Here is a 15,789-nt window from a genome sequence, read left to right on the forward strand (position 1 = left end):
TGCCAGGCACACGGTTCTAGGCCCTGGTCATGTAGTCCTTGCTGTCACAGAGTGTGTGAGGGCAAAGATCATGAAAAAGCAAACAAGTAGATGTAGACGCCAGTGTCAGCAATGGTGAGGGCTCGGAGTAAACAAAAAGCAGGGTAGCGATAGAGAGTGAGCCACAGGGGAGGGGCTGATTTGGATGGGGAGGTCGAGGAGTCCTCTGAGGGGGTGACGGACCTGCAGCGTGAGGCTGCCGTGAGTTATGGGACAGGCAGAGACAGTGGTCACAGGTGTGGGCAGAGTGCTGGCCGGGGCCAGGCCACTTGGGCCCGAGGGCTGTGATGGACACTTGGCTTTTAGTGATGGGGAGATTCTGAGTGGGGGAGTGTCAGGGCCTGACTTCCACTTGGATCCTGAGTGGACAGCACCGCAGGAGGTCAAGGTCTGAGTGGAGCCCGGTTAGTGTTGGCCCAGGGGAGGATGCGGGGCAGGGTGGAGTCAGGGAGAAGGACTCCGCTGGGCATTGCAGGTGGAGTGGACGGGCCAGCGGAATGAAAGTGGGGTGACGCCCGGGGGCACAGGGGCGATGTCTGGGCGAGTAGGTTGTGGGTGGGCCTGTGCTTGGGTGTGTGAACCCCGATGGATGGGGCAGGAGAGCGAGTGTGGGAAGAGGGGAGCTGTGCTTGGCTGCGGCGTGTGGTGTTGGCCGAGCCTGACGTTTGCTTGATGTGCACAAGGTGGAGATGCAGAGGTCAGGTGGTGGCAGGGGCGTCTGGGGAGGGGCTGGGGGTGGGGATTTGGGGTCATCCCAGCTGCTGAGCCTGGCCCCTGGGGCTGGTGAGAACACCTGGGGGTCAGCGTGGGTTGAGAGGCCTGAGTCCCCCCAGGGCAGGTCCCCATGGAGGAAGCTGCCAGTGGGTAGGGAAACTGGGGGATGGGGCCTTAGGCATCAAAGGGAGAGAAGCCCCAGAAGGAAGGAGCTGTGCTACTGAGAGCAGATAGGAAACAGAGGCTGCCCTTGGTGCTGGGGTTGGGAGGGCCACTGAGACCACGATGGGAGAGAAGGAGGCGCAGGCCATGTAGACGAATCAAGGGAAGGCAGTGGTGGCTGCTGCTCTGAAGGAGGGCGGCCGTCAGAGTTCAGCTGTTGAACATTCTTCCCTTCCTGGGAGGGGGGAGTTGAATAAGTTTAAAGTGAATCTTCTGAAAGAGCAAACGAGAGTAGCAGTCAGCTGTGTACTGAGTGCTTCTGTGCACCAGGCACGTTCCATAAATGACCTTATTCTTGAAGCCGTCCTGCAGGAATCTCACCTGGGCTCAGGGGGCGAACACGGCACCCGCTGGGCGGTGCTGCCGTGCGCAGATGTGACTGGGGTTGTCTCTGTGTCCCAGCAAGACTCCCTCGAAGAGGGCAGAGCAGAGGGGGAGGAGTCTGAGGAGGAACCTGAGGAGGGAGAGGAGGAGGGAGGTGCACAGGAGCTGGATGTCGAGGACCTGCTGGAAAACAACTGGAACATCCTGCAGTTCCTGCCGCAGGCAGCCTCCTGCCAGAGCTACTTCCTCATGATCGTTTCAGGTGAGTCGTCCACACTCGCCATAGCGTCTGAGCCACGCAGTGGGAATAACGTGGTCCTGGTGGGAGCACACCCAGAGTCGGGGGCCCTGAGGGGTGCCCTGGCTGCACAGCACTGTGAGAGGCGGAGAGGAGACCCTCGGCCCCTCGCAGAACCTCACCGTGAGGAAGGCTGTCCTCCCCGGGGCGTCACGATGGCTTCGTGGCCCTGCCCCCGAGGTTTGTGCGTGTGCACATGTAGTGATCAAGGTAAACCCCAAGTAGACAAGTTTAGACACTTCCTGAATCGACTGCCCCACTGGCTGGTCCTTGAGGCTCAACTTATGGTGTGAGAAAGTCCTATATTTCATCTGGGTCTAAAGGTTTAGTGTTAGTAACACAACATTTTAAATCAACTATACTCCACCAAAAATTTTTAAAAAAGAAAAAACAGGTTTAGTGTTACAAATCAAGTTATTTAGCTTGATGTGTAAATGAAGTGTGTAGATTAAACACCCGTTATAATTCAGAGGTAATCATTAGAACAGTTGATGAAGAGCATCATAAATTAAATCGTCAGCAGACGCATAGACGTAGATATAGCTGCACCTGCGTACATAGTGACAGAGGTAGTTCCGTTGTGGTTATTTTATATTTTATATTTATATTTTGTTGACTTGTCTTTGAGCCCTTTGCTTTCTTAAGTTCTCTTCTGGAATGTGTGGGCCTGGTGGAGCCTTTGGAGAGAAGTGTGCTGTGCCTGGGGGTCGAGGCGAGCCCTCTGTCTCGCCGTCCAGTGTGACGGTTGGCGCGTGTTGCCTGAGCTTGGGCATCAGCGGGTGCCCTGCTTGTCCCCATTTCTCTGATTGACTTGGGCTCGTCTTAGTGCAGCAGATAGAATCATCATTACTAATGACATTTCAGCCAGTGTGGCTGGCAGCGTGACGAGCCGCAGGGCGCCCCCGGATTCCGGGGTGTTGGTGGCAATGCCGCCTCCCGGGGCCCGTGCCTGAGCCCGCCCTCTCTCTGCAGCGTACATCGTGGCCGTGTACCACAGCATGAAGGAGGACCTGAGGCGCAGCGCCCCGGGCAGCACCCCAGTGAGGAGGAGGGGGGCCAGCCAGCTCTCCCAGGAGGCCCAGGGCGAGGCCGGAGCCCTTCCCGGTGAGCGCCCTTGCCACGGGGGGCCACCGCTGTGTGCTCCTCAGGGCTCCTTCCCTCGCTGTCCTATCGCTGTGCAAAATAGGGAGCAGGCATCGTGTCGCTTCTCTTCCCAGGAATGATCACCTTCTCACAAGATTACGTGGCGAACGAACTCACTCAGAACTTCTTCACCATCACACAGAAGATCCAGAAGAAAGTCACAGGCTCTCGGAACTCGACTGAGCTCTCAGAAATGTTTCCTGTCCTCCCCGGTTCTCACCTGCTGCTCAATAACCCCGCTCTGGAGTTCATCAAATATGTGTGCAAGGTGAGGACACTCCCACTGACGTGTGTGCAGGTCACTCCTTTCTTCCAGAAACACCCACTGCACCCACTCCATGCAGCCGCTGTGGGAAAGACCTCTGTCCTCACTCCGCTGAGGGGGCATAAGTCAGTGAGGGACAGGTGAGGTCAGAGAGCACAGGTGCTGAGAGGTGGGCTCAGGGGCGGGGCAGGTGAGGAAGGCCCTCTGATGGGGCCTGGGGCTGAGAATGAGACCCCTGGGGCTAAGAGGGCCTGGCCAGGGGCAGAGGGGATGCAGAGACCCTGGGGAGGGACGACCTGGCGGTGCTGGTGAAAGGTGAGTAGTGGAACGGCAGGTGCTCATGGATCACGTGGGGCTGGTGGGCCAGACTGGGAACTGGACAGGGCTCCCAAAACGTCTGGGCTGCTGTGGAACCTAAGAGGAGAGCTTGCTCGGATGCTAAATGCCTTTCTGGGAAAGGCAGGCTGCATCAAACGATGGCATGATATTACCAGATGAGGACCCAGCCGGCGTCATCCCTTATGGAGCATTTTACTGTCCGTTAAGTTACCTCCCAGCAAATCAGAGTTTCACAGTGATCAAATGACTTCTGATCGTGGTGAAGAAATGGTTTCGTGTACCATTTTAATTCCTTGGTAGACTTCAAAATTTTTAAGTTTTATTTTTATTAAAGTATAATTTACAGGGAGTTCCCTGGTGGTCCAGTGGCTAAGACTCTGCCCTCCCAGTGCATGGGGCCCGGATTCAGTACCTGGTCAGGGAACTAGATCCCACGTGCCACAACTGAAGATCCCATATGCAGCAACGATGATCCCACGTGCCGCAACTAAGACCTGGCGCGGCCAAGTAAAGAAATAAATACATAGTTAAAAGAACAAGTATAATTTACATACAGGAAAATTCACCATTTTAGTGTGCATTCCGTGAGGTACCCAATCACGCCTTCAGGATACAGAACCAGGGTCCCCCACCCCTGGCATGCTCTGATCTGTCTGTCCCTGTGTTTATTTACTTTTTGAAAGTTGCATGCAGTAGAAGTCACTCTCCGTGCAGTGCAGTCGTTCGAGTTTTCACAGATGGATAGGGCTGGCCATCAGCAAGCAGCCAGGTACAAAACGGTCACCACCCCAGAGAGCTCCCCCGTGCTTCCCCTTGGGCTCAACTCCTCTCGCCTGCAACCCTGGAACCGCCAATCTGTCTTCTGTCCCTGCGTTGTGACCTCTTCCAGAATGTCACAGGAGTGGAATGGTTGGTTATGTAGCCTTTTAGGTCTGACTTCCTTCAGTCAGCAAAATGCACCTGGGGCTCCTCCATGTCATTGCTTGTCTCAGTGCTTCGTTCCTTTCCATTGCTGAGTCTTGCTCCCTTGTTGTGTGGGAGAACCTCAGTTCCCCGGTTGAAGGACATTCAGGTTGTTTTCACGTTTTTGGTGACTGTTAGTAAAGCTGCTGTAAACATTCTCATAGAGAAGGTTTTGGGTGAACATAAGTTTCATTCCTCTTGGTAGAAACCTAGTAGGGGACTGGCTGGGTCATGTTGTGCTTGTTTCTAAAGTGGCCCCGTTTTGCATCCTCATCAGCGGTGTATAGCTACAGTCCAACTGCTCCACAACCCGCTAGAACTTGGTGGTGTTGATTTTCAAGATTTTATCTGTCCAGATAGGTGTGTAGTGGTATATCATTATGGTTTTAACTTGCATTTCCCTAATGCTGATGATGTGGAGATTTTATTCATGTGCTTGTTTGCTCTCCATGTGTTTTTGGTGAAATGTCCAGATCTTTTGCGCATTATTAAAAATTGTTTCTTTTTAAAATAATTTTTATTGGAGTATAGTTGATTTACAATACTGTGTTAGTTTCAGGTGTACGGCAAAGTGAATCAGGGTTGTTTTTCTTATTGTTAAGTTTTGAGAGTTCTTCATATATTCCGTATATAAGTCCTTTATCAGATCTGTGATTTCCAAATATTTCCTCCCAGAATTTGGCTTGCCTTTTCAAAATTCCATTTTTCAGTGAGCAGAGGATCTTAACTTTTATCTAATTTGTCACTTTTTAAGGGTTGAGCTTTTGGTGTCATATCTGAGAAATCTTTGCTTTAACCAAGGTCACAAAATTTTTCTCTTATGTTTTCTCCCAGAAGTTTTATAGTTTTAGGTTTTATATTTAGTCTGTGATTCATTTTGAGTTAATTTTTGTGCAATGTGCATGTTATAAATTGAGGTTCATATTCTGCATAAACATATCCAGTTATTCCAGCATTATTTGTTGAAAAAATTAGCCTTTCTCCATTTAAATATGTTTGTGCTTTTTGTCAAAACTTAACTGGCCATATATATGTGTGTGGGTCTGTTTCTGGGTCTCCATCAATCTTAATATCTATCTGTTCTCCAATACCACACTGTCTAAATTTCTGTAACTTTATCAATAAGTCTTGAAACCAGGTAGTGTGAAGGCTTTAACTTTATTCAAAATTATTTTGACTATTTTAGTTCCTTTGCCTTTCCTTATAAATTTCAAATCAGCATATCAATTTCTACCAAAAAAAAAATCCTCTTGGATTGTTGATTGGAGTTGTTTGGAGTCTCTGGATTAATTTAGGGAGAATTGATATCTTAATGTTGAGGCTTCCAATCCATGAACCACTATATCTTTCCATTTATTTAAGTTGTCTTTGACTTCTTTCATCAGTGTTTTTGGAGCTTTCAGCATAAAAATAGTGCACATATTTGCACCTCAGATTTTTATGGTTTGGGTGCTATTGTAATGGCACTGATTTTTTTTTTTTCATTTTTTTAAATTTGGCTGCGCCGAGTCTTAGTTGCAGCACGCCAGATCTTCATTGCTGCGTGCGGGATCTTTAGTTGCAGCATGTGGGATCTAGTTCCCTGACCAGGGATCGAACCTGTGCCCCCTGCATCAGAGGCATATGGAGTCTTAACCACTGCACCACCAGGGAAGTCCCATCCTGAGAGTTTTAATCATGAATGGATATTGAATTTTGTTAAGGGCTTTTTCTGTGTCAGTTGAGATGATCGTATTGGTTTTTATTCATTAGTCTCGATACGGTGAATTACACTGATTTTCAAATGTTGATCCAGCCTTGCATTCCTGGGGTAAATCCCACTTGGTCGTGATACCAGTGGGTTCAATTTGCCAGTATTTTGTTGAGGATATTTGAGTCTGTGTGTGTGACAGTTTTTTACTGTAGTTGTCTTGTACTGTCTTTGTCTGGTGTTGGTATCAGAGTGATACTGGCCTCACAAGATGAGTTAGGAGTGTTCTCCCTCTTGTGTTTTCTGCAAGATACTGTGTAGAATCAGCATTACTTCTTCCTTAATGTTTTGGTAAATTCACTTTCATTTTTTTCTGTCTCTTAATTACATCCAGTGTTCTCCCTATGTAAAAGACATGTATAATGTATATATTTTAAACAATACTGCCCAGTAGGCTGTCGATCCTCATTATAAATGTGCTTGCAAATCCACCCACTTTGTTTCAGATCGACCATAAACGCTCCTCCCAGAGAAGTCTTCTAAGTGGTGTTTGGTTCTGTGCTCTTGGCATTGTGCTAGGACAGGAGTTGTAGGGCTGGGAGAGGCCAGTGAAACATGCCAGCACTGTCTCCTCTTGTTTACAGATGGGGGCTTAATGAGTCTCCTGTGGCTCTGCAGGAGCGACTTCCAGTGCCAGCACCATGGCCACTGACACACACGTGTGCTGCACAGGCGCTTCTCGGCTGGCCTGAGAGCCCCTCCACCGTGGAGAGTTGAAGTCAGCCCCTTTGCAGTGAGACTGTAGAGCTCTGGTAGACTTAGGACTGCCTGTCATTGAGGAAGAAGGAGCCAGTAAGGTGAACACATAGAGCACACTTGGGTGTGTCCCAGAGTTCCCCGGAGCTGGCAGAGACCACAAGGCCTGGGGGCAGGGCCTCCACTCCACTCTTATGGCCCCGAGTCAGGGAATCACTGATGTACAGAAGGCAGGAAGAGTTGAGATGATGCTGAGAAACAGTAGCTTAGAGAGTTGGCTGCGGGGTTTTCTGGTGCAAACAGCAGCAGGGAGGCCCCGGGAGCCGTCCCTGATGCGGGCTCTGTTCTCTGAAGGTCCTGTCTCTGGACACGAACATCACAAACCAGGTGAACAAGCTAAACCGAGACCTGCTTCGCCTGGTAGATGTCGGCGAGTTCTCAGAGGAGGCCCAGTTCCGAGACCCCTGCCGCTCCTACGTGCTCCCTGAGGTCATCTGCCGCAGCTGTAACTTCTGCCGGGACCTGGACCTGTGCAAAGACCCCTCCTTCTCTCAGGTGGGCCAGCTCCGTCAGGCCCCTTGCTGGTAAAGTCAGAATATCCAGGCATCAGTGGATCAGGGGGTCCTGCAGTACCCCCTCTCAAGTGACCCCAGTCTCCACCTTTACTGGGTTACACCTACTGGGCCCCCAGCTAGCTTTGATGTGAATTTCAAGCCACTCAGCTGCCACATGCCAGAACCTTGTCCTGGTAAACAGGTAAGTGATGACAGTGGTGGTGTGAGTGTGCCCTGGAGCTGTGAGCAAGCAGTACCACAGTTCTCCCCACGAGCTCTTCTCTTTCCATCCTTTCTCAGTACTGGGGCTGAGGAAGGTGACCTGGTCCCTTTCCTTCTCTGCCTAGGATGGGTCTGTGCTGCCTCAGTGGCTCTGCTCCAACTGTCAGGTAGCCTACGACTCGTCAGTCATCGAGATGGCCCTGGTGGAAGCCCTGCAGAAGAAACTGATGGCCTTCACCCTGCAGGACCTGGTGAGCAGCGGGGCCTGGTGCTGGGGCTTTTTTGCACCCAGCCCGACCGCCCCTCCAGTTGGTGGAGGGTTTGTTGATAAGCAGTTCGCACCCACGGGAAACTAGAGGTGTACACAGGTCTCAACGTCGTTACCTGGTCCTCCAGGGTAACCACCTCTTGGGTCAGGCCTTGTCCATGAGCCCAGGTGACTCATTCATTCCTACAGCATCTGTTGGGCACCTACAGGGGCCAAGTGCTGGCTTCATGGACCTTTTTTATTCTAGTGGAGGGAGATAGACAGTAAACAGGACAACTAAGAGATGGTAAGAGTAAAGAGAGCCAACAGGCAGCGTGTGAGCAAAAGAGGGGAGCTTCAGCACTAGATGGAGGAGTGCTCTCACCAAGAGGGACGTGTCAGCAAAGCCCCGGGCACGGTGTTGGGGTCCAGGCAGGGAACAGCTGGTGCTGGCGTGATGGATGGGGGAGCCCCAGACTCAGAGTCAGGGGTAGGGTGTCCACAGGGAGGGTGTTGGGAAACAGTTGGGATGTTTGGATAAAGCCCATTATCACTTCTCCTATTTTATTCAGAATTGAGGGGAAGGCCATGGGGGAGGGAAGCCTGTCAGGTGCCAAGCGACTGACCAGCCCTGGCCTGGGCCCAGGAGGCTCCTGACTGGGGCTGCTTCTCATTGCAGATCTGCCTGAAGTGCCGGGGTGTGAAGGAGACCAACATAGCCATGTACTGTAGCTGTGCCGGGGCCTTCTCCCTCACCATCCACACCAAGGTGGGGCCTCCCGTGGACAGCCAGCCCTGCTGCCCCTCGGCCATTGGCCCTTTCTGGGTCTCGGCCTCGCATCCCTGTGCCTCCTCTGGGACTAGTTCTCACTGTGACTGGTCATTCCTGTAGGTCTTCATGGAGCAGATCAGAACCTTCCGGAACATTGCCCAGCACTATGGCATGTCGTACCTCATGGAGACCCTGGAGTGGCTGCTGCAGCAGAACCCCCAGCTGGGCCATTAGCAAGGTGGGCAGCATCCCCATTCTCTGCTCTGACTACCCACATCCAAGACGGGCACCCAGGAAGACGATCCTCAGGGAGCTTTCAGGGAGCAGGTCATGCAGCCCAGAAGTGTGAACCAGCTAGAGCAAGACGTGGCTCCACCTCCAGGTTCCCTGGGGCCCCCAGCCTCAGTCAGGGCAGCCCTCTCTAGGCCCAAGAAGCGTCTCCAGCGAGGTGTCCCAGGGCTGCTTTCTCGCTGGATGAACACCCCTCTGCTGCTGCACGGCCCTCCCTGCAGCCCCGGCCCTTCCTGTCCACTCCTCTGCTGCCCTGAGGTGCCCTCGGAGGTCTTCTGTTTGAGCCGAGCCCCTGAGGGTGGCTGGAAGCCAGACGCAGGGCGAGGGGCACCTGGGTGGGAGTCTGCAGCCCTGGCTCTCCAGTCCCTTCCGGGAGAGGTGCTGTCCTACAGTCCACGCCAGCGGCATGCGGGCCGCATCCCGGGGACGCTGGCTGAACCTGTGGTGACCTGGGCGTCTCTCACACACTGAGTTCTGGGGCTTGGGCCCCTCTGTCTGTGGAGATTCCCGGTCAGAGCAGCCTTTGCCGGAGTGTCCGTATCATGGCGTAGTCACCTCGTGGGCAGCAGCGAGACTGGGCTGGGGGCGGGAAGGCTGAGGAAGGGGGAGGGTCTCAGGCTGGGGCTCAGCCGCAGCGGGGCCTGGCACCTCTCGCTCTGCATCTGCCTGTGCTGTGAGGGGACCACTGCAGCAGGAGGCCTGGGGGCCCCGGGGAGGGAGGAGGCGCACCATTATCGCGGACTTCGACATCCTATGGTAGCACCTGGATTCTAGAAAAGTATTTCTTCACATGCAAGACTGGGTTCTTTCCTTCAGGTCTGAGGAGTGGTTGGGAGAGGATGGAGGAAAGGGCAACAGCGATTTTATCGGGATCGAGGCAGTTCTGTTGCTTCTCAGCCTCGGGGATCAGTACAAGGTCTGTGACCCCAAGGCAGAGAGGGTCCTTGGGCTGTGCCCCCTTTGAAATGCGACACTCACCACCAGCTTGTTCAGGGCCCTGTTGCTGCACAGAGATGGGGGCCGTGCTGTTTGTTTTTCTCCTCCGGGTGGGGCTGAAAGAGGAGAACGTGTCAGGCTGGGGAACCCTTTGCTGAGCATGAGTTCTCGCTCCGTTCTGCCAGCAGCAGCCCCAGAACATAAGATCAACTCTGTGCATCTCATTTCTAACTAAATGCAACTGGAAGCAAAAGAAAACCAGCCAAATTGGCGAGGACAGAAGCATGTTAAAAGTGAATCATAGGGGCTTCCCTGGTGGCGCAGTGGTTGAGAGTCCGCCTGCCGATGCAGGGGACGCGGGTTCGTGCCCCGGTCCGGGAGGATCCCACGTTCCGCGGAGCGGCTGGGCCCGTGAGCCGTGGCCGCTGAGCCTGTGTGTCCGGAGCCTGTGCTCCGCCACGGGAGAGGCCACAACAGTGAGAGGCCCGCGTACCGCAAAAAAAAAAAAAAAAAAAAAAAGTGAATCATAAACTCAGGAACCCCAAACGGGTGGGCAGTGGGGGCCCCACTGTTGGCTCTGGAGCCTGGTTTAAATTTGTCCTCGTTACCTCAGTTTACACTTTGGATTTTCGTTTTAATTTTACACTTTGACATTTCCTACAATTTTCACCGTGTGTATGTTTGTGCACTGCGCCTGGGTCTCTGGAAGGAAGGAAAGAAGACTAAGTGACGTCTGTCTGTCTGGGTTTGTTGGCCCCTGGGTACTGCCCACCAGGCGCATCCAGGCCCAGTGACTGCAAGAAACCTGACTCGCCTTGGAAGGGGATGGAGCCTGTCAGCCCCCAGATGGAGATCAAATCAAATTAGGGCCGAGTTGGGGAGGAGGAGGGCTAACGGCGCTTCCTGGAAGCAGAGCCGGAGAAGTCCCAGGGGAGCACAGAGGAGCGAGGAGGTGGGGCTGCATGCCTCACCACCCCCCACCCCCCACCCCCGCCACTGTGCTCCCTGCAGCGGGGCCCTGGGCACCCGCGGAGGGCAGCTTAAGGGCTGGGGGCATCTGGGGCGGTGGAGGTCCCAGGGTCACTCTCATGCTTGGGGATGGGAAACCTGAGCCCCTGGCCCTGGTTCTTGAGCTGCAGCCCAGCTCCAACTGGAAAAGCTGGTTTCTCGAAAACTAGAGCTGGATGTCTATGAGTCAGACACTCTGGATGTCACCGGCATTTGAGTGACCCAGGGAGCTGACGAGCATGGGAGAATCGGCAGCGGTGCTGGGTGGGGGCTTCTCAAGGGTTTGTGGCTCCAGTGAGTGGTGCTGGCCTCGTTGGCAGGTGGGGAGGCCAGCTCTGACTTTGGGAGCGACGGGGTCACAGGTGAAAGGATCTGTGGGAGGGACTATGCCTCCTCAGGTCTGTGCACCATCATAGCCGTTGCTGGGGAAACCACCGTCCAACCAGGTCAGGGCCTGGCCAAGCAGAGCTGCTAAGTGGAATGACCACTGTAGCATCCAAGGCCGTAACCAGATTACCCGTAGGCCTGATACAGCTAGTGCCGGCTTCCCACAGTCCTCCAACCTTGTCCTGCCCTGTCCACCCCTGTTCCCCAGCACTGAATTCCTTCCTCCACCCCAATCCCCATTTGAAATAGAGCCGCAGGGCCTGGGCAGGCATTTTGGCATCAGCCTAAGCTTTTGGTTTCCTTGGGTACAACTCTCATTGCCTCCCTCCTGGCTTTCTTCCTCCTTGAGAGGTTTGGGGTCTAGGATGAGCCTTTTCCTGTATTTTGAGGTTTGGGGCCTGGGATGAGCCCTGCAGGAAGCTGGTAAATGCACTGCCTGAAGGACATGCTGGGATGAGTCTAGGGGTCCTCGTGCGCTCTCAACCTGTGTGTCCCCCACCTCCACTGGCCCCCAGGTCAGACATGACTGTAGCCTGGCTGGACGTGGGGGCAGCAGACGCGTCCACACACTCTGCACCCAGGCTGGCTAGAGGGGCAATACGGAGGGCTAAGCACACCAAAAGAGACCCCGTGCACAAAGACCTGCCATTGCATGTTTGTCTTAAGAGCCTGAACATGCTTTTCCCCAAAGACGAGGCCAGGAGGTTCTGGTCACAGCTTTATTGGATTCTGGATGTGTGATTTCCTGGCTATGAGGTGAGCGAAGAGTCTGGGTAGGGGTGGTGGGGGGAGGAGCAAAGAGCCTGGGAGGAGAACAGCTAGGGAGAAGGTGGAGGTGGGGACTTGCCACCTACAGGCCCCTGGGCAGTTGGGGGACGAGATGGGCAGGCCGGGAGCAGGTGCCGTCCCCTTCGTGTCATCCCACTGCCTGGTTGCACGGGGCCCTTTGGCTGCTGGTTTTGCTGAGACGCAGTGCTGAGGTGTGTGGGCAGGGCCCAGGTCCAAGGTCCCAGCCATGCTGCCCTGGGGAGCGGGGCGCTCCTGGGGCCACAGACTTCAGGGGCCCCCAACAGGCCCAGGTCTTCAGTGCAGCACGACAGAAGGTGGGAGTGGGCTCAGAGCTGGGCCAGACCTCGGGCGTCTGTGAGAGCGCAGTCCTGTTGGGAAGGCTCAGAGGCGCCAAGCCCTGGTCCTGCACCCCGCTTGGGAGCATCCACCATCTGCTCAGACGGGGCAGAGGTGGGGCAAGGCCATGGGGGTGGGGCAGCCCAGGCCTGGCTCTGCCCTTCACCCTGCGGTGGGCCAGCCTGGCCTGGGTCTGCGGAGCAGGGATAGGGTGGGGGAGGGCCCTGGCCCAAAACAAGGGCCAGGGTCACAGGCCAGCTGCCTGAGGAAGGCCCTGGAGTACACACCTTGTCAAATTTCTTATGGCTGTAGACCTTGTTTTTGTTCATGAACGTTAGCAAGATCCAGTCGCACAGGAAGGAGCCCTGAGACCAGCAAGACCAATGCGTAAGAGCCTGGCCCCCGCCCCTCCGCCCCCCGCCCCGGCCCCCGCCCCGTGACACTAGTGCGCATCCCTTACCACCCCGATGGAGGTCAGCGCTGTGGCCAGGTTAATGATGGTGGGAATCAGGCTGAACTTCCCTGCCTGGAGGCAAAGAGGCTGCCTGAGATGGTCGGGAGTGGGGCTCAAGGGAGGCGTGGGGTGTGGTAGGAGAGATTGAGGCTGGGCCAGCCCAAACCCCAGGTAGGCAAGGGGGGCTGGTTTACCTGTCCGTGCACGATGACGTCAATTCGGATCCCATAGGCTTTGATGAGTGTGCGGGTGGTGCTACCATTTACTTTGTAATACTTGGCGAACCTAGGGCAGAATGACCCGGAAGCACATCAGAACTTGGGAGGGAATGACCCAGGTGCAGGAGCCCTGGCCACCTGACCCTGAGGAGCATGACGGGGGTGGGGTGCACCTGTTGCCCAAATGGGGCAGCTCCAAGACTCCGCCGACCACTGGCGCCCCTGAACCTTTGGGCACCTGCCCTGTTGACTCCTGGACCTCCACGGCTAGGGCAGACGAGGACCCAGTGTCCCAAGGTCAAGGTACCTGAAGTTGTAGCCAGATGAGGCTGGGACATGCTTGGGGTCGAGCCTCCGGAAGGAGTATTTGGGGTTGCACTTTGACGCCGACAGGTCCAGGTCACAGTCCCAGTTGATAATGACCCCAATTACACCACCCTGTCCAGAAGTGGGCACAGACACGGGGTCAGGGTGGGCTCACAGAGAGGACCTTCAACAGCCCCAGGGTCCTGCTGAGGCTATGTGTGGGGTGCATACTGTGAGGCACCCAGGGCAGCTCAGGGCAGAGAGCTGGGGAAGGGGGCTAGTTGAGTGCCCTGCTTCCGAGGCACGAGGGGATGCCAGGAGTCAATAATTTAGCAGGAGCCATGCACACCCAGATGGGTCAGCCGATCGTGTTTCTCTTTCCTCTGCCCGAGCAGGGCCAGGGCTGGCCAAGACTGCAGACAGACTCGGCTGTAATGAGACCCTTTGTATGCAGGTGGGAGCCAGCACCCGGACAGCTGTCCCACCCACTCTCCCTGGTGCCCTCACCGTGTGTGCCAGCTGCGTGAAGTTTTCCCCTGCCTGCTCCACGATGTAGCCCAGCTTGAAAATGGGGCAGTAGAGGTCAGAGACCTCATGGAATGTGCAGTGTTTCAGGTAGCCATCCTTCCGGTTCTCGATGTTGCCCCTAAAGACAAGGCCTAGTGGCATCAGATGGGGAGGGAGCAGAAGCCATGCACCCCCAAACAACACATTCCAAGAGGCAACTCCCACTCCAGCCCAACTCTTGTCACCACACGCTAACGGCTCTTACTTGGAGAACTGGAATTTGGGGTAGTGGATGCTGTTCTTGATGAGGATGGTGAAATTCGGGGCCATCTTACCGAGAAACTGGCTGAGGAGGCACAGACCGGGTGTGTTTAGTCTCCCCTTCCCCCTGTCCCCCAGGCTCCCCCTCTGCGCTGTCCCTCCCTTCCTTCTCCCCCCACACACCCCGACTCAGGGAGGAGAAAGGAGCAAAGGAGCTTGGCCCCAGGTGGGTGGGGACAGCGGGCGTGCACACCTGACTGAGGCCCCGTCTTCCACCGGGCACCAGCCGGACACCTCGCAGGTCTTGGAGGACCCGTGGTAATAAGGCACGCAGCGCCCGGTCCGCAGGCCTGTGGGCAGACGCGCGCTCAGGTGGCAGATGCGCGCTCAGGGGCGCAGCCCGCCCCCGCCCCCAGTTGGCACACACTGACCGTTTCCCAGCATGTCTAGCTGCCCAGCCACGCAGTCCTCGTCCGAATCGCAGGTGGCGTTGTTGACCCTCATACTCTAGGGAGGAGGCTGCTTGGTCAGGGGCCCGACACCCTTTGCCCCCAGGCGCAGCGGACCAGGCAGGGCCCCTCCCTCCCGCCCCAGCTCTGCTCTCTACCCGGCCTCACCTCGGCACAGGTTCCGAGGGTCTGGAAGGGGGTGACCTCGATCCTGGTGATGATGCTGAACACGCTGCCCCCCTGGGCTCAGAAAGAAGGGACGGTCGGCCGGCGCCGGGCAGCTCGGCCGCCGCTCGGTCCCACCCTCGGGGTGCTCGGGGGGCGGGGCGGGGCCCGAGTGGCGCACCTCGGGGGGTTTCACGTACTCCTCCACGTCCCACACTTTGTGCTCGGATGAGGTGATGCCCTTGACCTTGGTGATGACGGAGCTCTCGGGGCCCGTCTCCCTGTCCTGGTAGCTCTTCTGCACGATGAACACGTACCTGTGCGGACGGGCAAGGCCGGCTCTGGAGGCGACCCCGGGACAGGCCCGGGACCCCTCCCCTGCCGAGTGAGCTTGACTCCGGCGGGACAGAGGCTGCGTCACCGCCTCTCGGGGGCCGGCCGGGTAGGCTCTGCGGCGCCCGAGGGGCCAGCCTGGCGGCCGCCACCGGCATTCTCCTCACCCCCTGCCCAGAGCGGCCCCTCCAACCTGGGACGTCCCGGCGGCGCCCTCCCCTACCCTCCGGACCCCGCTGGACACCCCCTGCCGCCGGGTCTCCCCCGTGCGCACCCACCACACGAAGTAGAGCAGAATGAGCAGCTGCACCGCGCGGTACACGATGCCCAGGCGCCGGTTCTTCACCACGATCACCTTGGGCGTCTCGTAGTCCCAGAACGCGGACCAGCAGCCCCGGGCCAGGCGTCGGCACGCGGCCGTCCCCGCGGGGGGCTTGGACTCGGCCGCCGCCATGGCCCCGAGCTGCTGGGACTGGGAAGCGGGCTGGGGGGCGCCGGCGTGGCCGCCTCCCGGGCGTGGCCTCGCGCTCCCCGCCCTGTCCCGCCTCGCCCCGCCCCAGGTCGGTCCCCGAGCCGCGGGGGCGCCGGGCGGAGACACGCAGCGCACCTGGCAGGTGTCGCCAGGTGGGGCCCCGAGTGGGCAGAGTCGGGGGTCGCTGCAGCCGTCGCCCCCAGCCCGCTCAGGGAGGGCGTGAAGACGGTGCAGGCCCTCGCGTCCCTCGGGAGGACACTTAAGACGCGGGGGGAAGACGCGGCAGAGCACCGCCCGCCTCCTCTGCGTCTCCGCCGGTGTCTGATGCG

General features: G+C 56.5%; 2 protein-coding genes across 3 annotated transcripts in view; one reads left to right on the forward strand and one right to left on the reverse strand.

Moving 5' to 3' along the window:
- POLE (DNA polymerase epsilon, catalytic subunit) overlaps positions 1-8,782 on the forward strand; it is a gene marked incomplete at both ends in the record, with an annotated part of 52,815 nt that extends 44,033 nt beyond the window's left edge. The window contains 7 exons of the mRNA XM_079717648.1: positions 1,378-1,561; positions 2,570-2,701; positions 2,815-3,008; positions 7,108-7,308; positions 7,655-7,780; positions 8,456-8,545; positions 8,669-8,782. Coding sequence (XP_079573774.1) covers positions 1,378-1,561; positions 2,570-2,701; positions 2,815-3,008; positions 7,108-7,308; positions 7,655-7,780; positions 8,456-8,545; positions 8,669-8,782 — 1,041 coding nt within the window. The remainder of the gene's footprint in view (positions 1-1,377; positions 1,562-2,569; positions 2,702-2,814; positions 3,009-7,107; positions 7,309-7,654; positions 7,781-8,455; positions 8,546-8,668) is intronic.
- A 3,139-nt stretch (positions 8,783-11,921) lies between these two features.
- P2RX2 (purinergic receptor P2X 2) lies at positions 11,922-15,442 on the reverse strand (the record flags this gene model as incomplete). Of its 2 annotated transcripts, XM_079717094.1 has the most annotated exons (12): positions 11,922-12,390; positions 12,583-12,660; positions 12,756-12,821; positions 12,944-13,034; positions 13,275-13,405; positions 13,781-13,919; positions 14,046-14,126; positions 14,295-14,391; positions 14,473-14,548; positions 14,659-14,730; positions 14,837-14,972; positions 15,267-15,442. In XM_079717094.1, 12 exons carry the CDS (start codon positions 15,440-15,442, stop codon positions 12,286-12,288), a joined length of 1,248 nt encoding a protein of 415 aa, XP_079573220.1. In that variant the 3' UTR covers positions 11,922-12,285. The 2 variants fall into 2 exon arrangements, with proteins under 2 accessions (XP_079573220.1, XP_079573219.1); XM_079717093.1 differs by having other exon boundaries at positions 11,922-12,660.
- Positions 15,443-15,789: the final 347 nt, after the last annotated feature.

This window comes from Hyperoodon ampullatus (genome assembly GCF_949752795.1).
Source record: "Hyperoodon ampullatus genome assembly, chromosome: 13".
NCBI lineage: Eukaryota > Metazoa > Chordata > Mammalia > Artiodactyla > Ziphiidae > Hyperoodon > Hyperoodon ampullatus.